This window comes from Gossypium raimondii, chromosome 1, assembly GCF_025698545.1.
Source record: "Gossypium raimondii isolate GPD5lz chromosome 1, ASM2569854v1, whole genome shotgun sequence".
Taxonomy (NCBI): domain Eukaryota; kingdom Viridiplantae; phylum Streptophyta; class Magnoliopsida; order Malvales; family Malvaceae; genus Gossypium; species Gossypium raimondii.
In genome coordinates, this window is record NC_068565.1 from 7,839,605 (window position 1) to 7,847,973 (window position 8,369).

Here is an 8,369-nt window from a genome sequence, read left to right on the forward strand (position 1 = left end):
AAGGACTAAAATTATTATTATACAAACTAAAAGTGCCACCATTAACCACTTAACAGTTGAGTGACTAAAAATTAATTTGAATGCATTAGTGAACAAGTTGTTACTTTTTAGTTAAGTGACCAAAATAAAATAAAAAAACTTACGATAGTTGAATGACTAATAATATAATTTACCATTTAAATTATTATAATAATATTATTTAATATTTCTTATAATTAACTTTTGTTCACATGAAAATTGCAATAGGAAAGTAAAATAATTAGAAGCGAAACTACTTTAGGCTTGTTTATTAATTCATTGAAAATAGGTTTAATGTTTTAAACTTGTTTGATAACATATATAAAAAAAATCATTAGTTAGAATTTTTCAGTGAAAACTCATTGAAAAGGATAAGTAAATTAGGGTCATTTATCATTTGAGAAGACTATATTCAATGAATTTATACTTTAATTTTTTATCATTATTGTTAAATGTCTGTTTTATAATATTTCTATATTTAACACATTAGCTTTTACCATATATATTTTTATTTTCAAAAAATATTAATGGTAAAATATAAACTGAAAATTTTCAAAATCTAACCAACAATTTATTTATATCCAACATTTAATTTTTATAATTCAAGTACAATACTCGTTAAATTCAACATTAAAATCCATAACTTCATTTTTTTTATCAAATACCAACTTAGTCTCTATTTTTATATATGCTTTTGTTTATAAAATTAAAATATTTCATTATTGATTAAGTGATTAGTTTGTTTTTCTGTTAAAAATAAGTCATTAATTTGTTTTAAATTTTAATTGACATAAAGTCGGATTCAAACCTTGATAAGTCCTTACCCAAAGAAAAGTGCTAAGAAGGTCTATATATTAAGAGTCATATTGTAATTTGTCCCTTCTATTTAAAAATAGGTAAATTAGTCCATATACATTAGATCAAAGACAAACTGGTCATTCTGTTAAAAATTTCATTCATTTTTATTGTTAAAAAATTATCCTTGTATATCAGCATAAGATATACCTAACACGCCATGGGTCACTATCAAGTCATTTCATCAATTATATCAATTTTTAATAGAAAGAGACCGATTTACTTTTTTATCTAATATACAAATATTAATTTACACACCTTTTAATAAAAATATAATTAAATTTTTTAATACAAAAACCTCCCTAATACATTTGTGATTGCCCGAACTTATTATTATTAATAAAATAGGGGTATAGGAATACAAAGTCAAAGAGGTAATAGAAATTTGTATAGTAAAAGTTGGGGGCATGACTACTCCTTCTATAAAGTATGTAATATTATACAACATATGTAAGAAGCCGAGTTTTTGCAGCCGATTAGGTTCCTAGTAAAAATAGAGTACGTGAAGGAACTGAACTCCCATTCGTACACGTGTCAAATTATAAAATTTGGCAGCCAGCTGGCTAGCCGGTCCCACTTAAATCCTTTAAACAAGAAAATAATAAGGAAAACGCGCCCCTCCCAATTATTTACCGTACGCATCTAACACACACACATAATTTGTTTCTCTTCTCTTCTCCTATTTATCTTTTCAAGAGATATTGACATATTGTCTCGCGAGAACTTCAAAGTAAACGCCGTTTTTTTCATCTCTTACTGGGAATTGCAATTTACAATTACTTGAAACCTAATTTAAAGGAAATTGGCTGCCGGTATTTTTTGAGACACCCGCGGTACAAGCGCGTTTGTACCGGTGATTCTACTGCGGGATTACCGGGAATTGCTTGTCAACCGTTTGTACCCGGTTGAACTGGTTCTTTTTCTCCATATCTATATCAAATTACGCTTTATCAATTGTATTTAAGCATGTATATTGTCCTTTGGGAAAAAAATCAGTAAATTAATTATGTATTTTAAGTGAAAATTTCGTGATATTTAATCAAATAAATTGGTTTTTATATATTAAATTGTGAATAGAAATTTTAAATAAAAATTAATATTTTTTAAAAATGATAAAATGGGATAATTGGGTACTTGGGAACTGATCAAAGTTAAGGATAGAACTTGAATTGGGTATTTTGGCATGTTTTACTTTGATAGAAAAAAAAATTGAAGCATATGGGAATATTCAAATTTCTTTATCTTAAGGCATGCAAAAAATAAAAACAAAAATAATAATAATTGATAAATAATAAAGAGAAATTGACGTATATACCCTTAATTGTACCATTATTTTTTAAAGCTCAAGCAACTTCAATCCTCCATCTATTTATACCCAACTCCTTCCTTCTTTTTCCCTCACACCTAAACCCAAACCAAAACTATAGGCATCCATTTCATCTATCAAACACCCTCCTCTCTCTCTCTCTCTCTCTCTCTCTCTCTCTCTTGGCTCTTAAAAGAAAGGCCTTTCTTCCCATTCAAAAAGTGCAAACAACAAATATCAGAATCATGCCTGAAGCACCTAAGAACACACTTAAACCTACTACAGATTACAACCTGGAACTGAAGAACAAGAAAACCCTTCAGTTCATTGAGGATGTGACTTCAAACGCTGATGAAGTTCAAAAGAAAGTCCTTGAAGAGATCCTTTCACGCAATGCTCATGTTGAGTACCTGCAAACACGTGGCCTTAATGGTCACACTGATAGAGAGACTTTCAAAAAAACCATGCCTGTCATCACCTATGAGGATATCCAACCTCATATTGACCGTATTGCCAATGGTGATACCTCTCCCATACTTTCTTCCAACCCCATTTCTGAGTTCTTGACAAGGTCAGCAAACTAAACAACCCTTTTTTCTTTTTATGCTTATGTTTTTTTAAAAGGTTTTTCCTGTTTTTGTTTCCTCTCCTTCTAGGCAGGCCATTTCAAACTTCACCTGTTTTACAAGCACATCAGTGATAGCCTGCCTTGTAGATTTCATGTTTATTTTGGTTTTGGCTAAACGGATGGTCTTGGTTTCTTCTTTGCAGCTCTGGGACATCAGGTGGGGAGAGAAAGCTGATGCCAACAATTGAAGAGGAGTTAGGAAGGAGGTCACTGCTCTATAGCTTACTGATGCCTGTTATGAGCCAATTTGTCCCTGGTCTAGACGAAGGCAAAGGAATGTACTTTTTGTTTATAAAATCCGAGGCTAAGACACCAGGTGGCCTTGTGGCACGCCCTGTTCTCACTAGCTACTACAAAAGCACCCATTTCAAGAATAGGCCATATGACCCTTACACCAACTACACTAGCCCAAATGAAACCATCCTTTGTCCTGATTCTTACCAAAGCATGTACTCTCAAATGCTTTGTGGACTTTGCCAACACAAAGAGGTCCTCAGGGTCGGTGCTGTTTTTGCCTCTGGCTTCATCAGGGCCATCAAGTTCCTTGAAAAACATTGGCGTCTCCTTTGCAATGATATAAGAACGGGAACCATTGATTCCCAAATCACTGACCAATCTGTGAGAGAGGCTGTTATGAAAATCCTGAAACCTGATCCTAAACTTGCTGATTTCATTGAGGCCGAGTGCAGCAAAGATTCATGGCAAGGGATCATCACAAGGTTATGGCCTAATACAAAATATGTGGATGTGATTGTGACTGGGACAATGTCACAGTACATTCCCACTCTTGATTACTACAGCAATGGCCTCCCTCTCGTCTGCACCATGTATGCATCCAGTGAATGCTATTTTGGTGTCAACCTTAACCCTCTTTGCAAGCCAAGTGAAGTTTCCTACACTCTCGTTCCCACAATGGCCTACTTTGAATTCTTGCCGGTTCAAAGGAACAATGGCGTCACTAGTTCTATTTCTGTGCCCAAAACTCTCAATGAGAAAGAACAACAAGAATTGGTTGACCTTGTTGATGTTAAACTTGGCCAAGAATATGAGCTTGTTGTCACCACTTATTCAGGTACATCAAAATAACATTTTTAAGAATTATTGAATAGTTTTAGAGACATCATGTTTATACTTTAAAAACTGTAGTATAACTTGTCTGTATCTGACTGTTGAGAATAATGCTTTTGCAGGACTTTATCGTTATAGAGTTGGTGATGTGCTAAGGGTAGCAGGGTTTAAAAACAACGCACCGCAATTCAATTTCATATGCAGGAAAAATGTAGTTTTGTGCATCGATTCAGATAAGACTGATGAGGTTGAACTTCAAAATGCTGTGAAGAATGCAGTGAACCATTTGCTGCCATTCGGTGCAACCTTGGCTGAGTACACTAGTTATGCAGATACCACAACAATTCCAGGCCACTATGTGTTGTACTGGGAACTTAGTCTCAATGGTAACACCCCAATTCCTCCTTCAGTTTTTGAGGACTGTTGCTTAACCATTGAAGAGTCCCTCAACAGTGTATACCGCCAAGGGCGTGTATGTGACAAATCCATTGGACCTCTTGAGATCAAGGTTGTTGAACCAGGGACATTTGACAAGCTGATGGATTATGCCATTAGCTTAGGTGCATCAATTAACCAGTACAAGACTCCAAGATGTGTGAAATTTGCACCCATTGTTGAGCTGTTGAACTCAAGGGCTGTGTCTAGTTACTTCAGTCCAAAATGCCCCAAATGGTTTCCTGGCCACAAGCAATGGAGCAACAATAATTAAGGGAAATGAAGGGAGAGATGCTCTTAATTGGTAGCTTTTCATGGAAGTTCACAACCACTGTGGGTGTGATCATCTTTGGGAAAAGTTAAATGAAGGCATTGTAGGTTAACCCCCTCATGATTTTATGTTTATTTTCGCTTTGAACGTTTCTTGTAACTGTTGTTTGATATGCATAGGGACTTTTGATTTAGCCATGTACAAAAACAGTTCATGTTTCAAGGAAAGCTCTTCCGCCCCCTCCCCCCGCCAAAAAAAATAGTGAATTTCTCTTTGTTGTTTAGCTGTTTAATCTCTCCATAATCATCACATTTCATGGGAATTTGGTTCATAATTCCAGCCAGGAATCCTGCCCACTGAAGTCTCATGGGCCATTTACTGAGACGGCAAACAAGAAAGACAAGTACCATAAACACCCATCATTTTCCATAATTTTCAAGAAAAAGCATACCAACTTTTTTCCACTGTGTCTATCCATTAACACTTGGTAAATTATAAACAACTTAATGTACTTGTTTTTTTTTTAATACATGTTCACACTTCAAATGACCAATAAAACTACATACTGAAAAGGTCAAAGCTAATCTCTTGGAATCTAATATCTACGGAAAAAAAAAAGTAGAGTAGCTTAATTATAAATGAAAAAACAATGATACCCTTTTTCAGTGCAGTAAAGTGAATCAAATCTCTGTCAAAAGATAATAGCCAGCTTTGGATGAAAGAGCTTATTACTATTAGCATCAGTTTACATGCACTAAACAACACTATTGCTCAAATCCTTCATTTTCAAGAATAGAAGGGTTCTTGTATCAACCTCCAACTCCCTCCCACTCCCCCACCTCCATTTTCAGTTTATTTATTTAAACATAAATGGGCATGATATTTTCGTATGAAGCCAAAGCTTTAAAGGTACACGCACATTTCAAAGAGGAAAATGACAAAAAATCAATAAAACAATGTCAATGTAAGCGACATGTGTGAGAGTGCTGCGCTTGGCCCTTACAATTCTGTTTCAGGTCATAAAATTGGGCAGAAATTCATACAAAATGGTCAGGGAAAAACACAAAAGGCAACAACAACAACAACAACTGCTGATGAGACACCAACTTTTGTTTTAAAGTGGCAGGGATAGATAAGGTAGAATCAGAGGCTGTTCCCTTTGTTAGTACCATTGTCTGTGAAAACAAACAAAAGCAGTTTTGTTTTTCCAGAGAACAAATTCAGGATCCAGACAGGCAATTATAGCAGAGTATATAACCATAAAACAATTGCCAGGAATAATTTTATTCAGTTTTCAGATAAAAGAAACCATCTTTCTATAAAGAAATAAATAAAGCATTTGAGAGGGAATGAAAAGGAGATAAGACCCTTCCTTTCTTTTTTGTTTGTGGTGCAAGGCACTGTTGGTAAGTTAATGATTTCTTTACTGATTTTCCTTTTCAGCACCATTGCCCATTTGTTCTCCACTCCATAATCTTACTAATCTAGCATTTAATTTGCTTATGTTATGTCCATGTGAATGACTGACTGAACTATTTTGGGATTTTAAATGTGGATAGCATTAATTCTTCATTGTTGGCTATATATGTGTTAATTGGGTATAATATAGTGATATGTAACTTTTTTAAATATGCCCTAAGAATACTTATTTTAAGAGCTGTATTGACAATGAATGAAACAATTTCTTTTTCTAACTTCCTTTGAGACTTGATTAAAATAAGGTCACGAAATAAATATAGCTCAACTGACTTTAATGTGTTTAAGATTGTTAAGTTTCCTTTTGGTCTGCAAAACCGTGCTTCCTAATTCCGTCACTTTCAACTTGAAATTATCTTTTTATTTGAGAATTTTCAAGATCTCGATTAAATTCAGAGTGAGCCAAGTTGAATCTTTAAATAGAAATTGTTTTCTTTCACTCAACCCAACCATCAAATTCATTTCTAATACATACACAAAATAAGAATATAGGTTCATATGGAAGGAGGAAAGGTAAGATTTAGGATTTCATATGGAAAAGGAGAGACCATTCTTTCATCCAAATAGATATCGGAACTTTGATTCAATAAAAAAGGTAAATATAAAGTTCAAAATCTGTTTTTATCTTGTACATGAATGTGCCTTGATGAGTTGAAATGGGCAATACCTAGCTAGGGAGCAAATAGGTGTGTTTCTCGGTTGAGCTTCAACTTATAAATAGATTCTTTTGTATTTAAATTTAGTAGTTTAAGCTTGATATTTTATTATTGGATAAACTATCCAATTGGTCACCTAATTCTTAGAACACTTTCATTTTGATCACTCAAGAAAACACTTGCAATTTCGTTACCGTCATTAAAAAAACAATCATTTTAGTCACCTAATCATGAACTCCATAACATCCGTTGACTTAGCACGCCATATTATGTCCATACAAGAAATTGTTGTCCACGTAATTTAAAAAATATTGGCTGAAGGCAAATCAAAACGACGTGCTTTTAGGTTTTTTAATCCTAAATTAGAGATTAACTTTTTGGTTACTTTCTAAAGTGTATCAGGTAAAAAAAATGTATTTATTTTACAAAAAATCTCAAAAAAAAAAATTGAAGTCAATGTTTTCATAGTGTTTAGAGTGGTTGGAAGAAAATTGAGGAATCAATTTGGGGAAAAGTTGTTAAATTGATAGATTTGTGGTTGATTCTCACAAATTTGGGGTTATGGTTTGTTTAGAATACTTTATGATCGATATTGATAGGAGGAGGCTACAATGAATGGGGAAATCAAGTGTGACATACAATAATCTAACATGAAAATGTGCATTAAAATGTAACTGATGAATATGTATGAAATATGTTTGTGAGTTGATAAATTCAATCTATTATGTTTGTAGGTTTATAAAATTGTTTGTGGGTTTATAAAATATGTATGAAATCAATTTCAATTGAAGGGTTATTAAATAATTATGAAAGGGATAGAGTATATTGAATATGCATGTAATCGATTGTTTTGAATTTTTGTTAAGTTACATATTAGTATTCTTGTGACATGTGAGATTTATGTTTTACGATCTAACTATTGTTATATAATTGTCGTTATTTGACTAATAATAGATAATTGAAATGATTTGTTATTTTCGATAAATTGACTTTGTTATGTCTTTTTTAAGAAATTTAGTATGGATTTGTATTGTTATGTTGGGGAAAAATACCAAAAAAAGCCCTTTTTTTCAAAATTTACCGAAATGGGCCAATTTTTTGATTATTTACCGGAATGGGCCATTTTCCGGGAAATCGCGTCCACGTCAGCACGATGTCAGGGTACGTGTCAGGACATCGCGTCCACGTCAACCCGACCTGCTGATGTGGACACAAATCTCGCCTACGAGGACACGATTTGCTGACGTGGCATGAACAGTTTATGTTTTTAGTTTGGAAAACTTTGAAAGGCCATAACTTTTGGCTCGGTTGTCCGATTGAGACGAATTTTTTTTGATTTCGAATAACTTTTTGAGATATACATACTGACAAACTGCTTAGAGATGAATAGAGACTAATTTGTAAAGTATAATTTATTAGTTACGAGTATAGGGACTAAAGTGTAATTATTTCAAAATTAACATGAAATTTTTATATTTAAGAATATTTGAATGTTATGGAAGGATGAAATTGAATTTGAATTGAAAAACAAAGCTTAGATTTGAAAATATAACTATTTAGGTTTTAGGGACTAAATTGAATAAAATGGAAAATTTTAGGGAACTTCTCAAAAGTGGAATGAGCTGACTTATACCTATAACAGGATGATATAAGACA

At 33.2% G+C, this 8,369-nt stretch overlaps 1 protein-coding gene across 1 annotated transcript; it reads left to right on the forward strand.

Annotated features, from left to right (window-relative positions):
• The first annotated feature begins 2,261 nt into the window (after window positions 1-2,261).
• On the forward strand, window positions 2,262-4,864 carry LOC105779958 (indole-3-acetic acid-amido synthetase GH3.6). The gene is made up of 3 exons (XM_012603990.2): window positions 2,262-2,750; window positions 2,951-3,879; window positions 3,998-4,864. Exons 1-3 carry the CDS (start codon window positions 2,425-2,427, stop codon window positions 4,582-4,584), a joined length of 1,842 nt encoding a protein of 613 aa, XP_012459444.1. The 5' UTR covers window positions 2,262-2,424; the 3' UTR covers window positions 4,585-4,864.
• The last annotated feature ends 3,505 nt before the right edge of the window (window positions 4,865-8,369 follow it).

What these genes read in the sequence shown, in the direction of transcription:
- LOC105779958 (XM_012603990.2), top strand. Translation starts at nt 2,425, where the DNA reads ATGCCTGAAGCACCTAAGAACACACTTAAACCTACTACAGATTACAAC. An exon ending in ATTTCTGAGTTCTTGACAAG is followed by an intron (nt 2,751 to 2,950) that starts GTCAGCAAACTA and finishes TCTTCTTTGCAG; the next exon opens with CTCTGGGACATCAGGTGGGG. An exon ending in TGTTGTCACCACTTATTCAG is followed by an intron (nt 3,880 to 3,997) that starts GTACATCAAAAT and finishes ATGCTTTTGCAG; the next exon opens with GACTTTATCGTTATAGAGTT.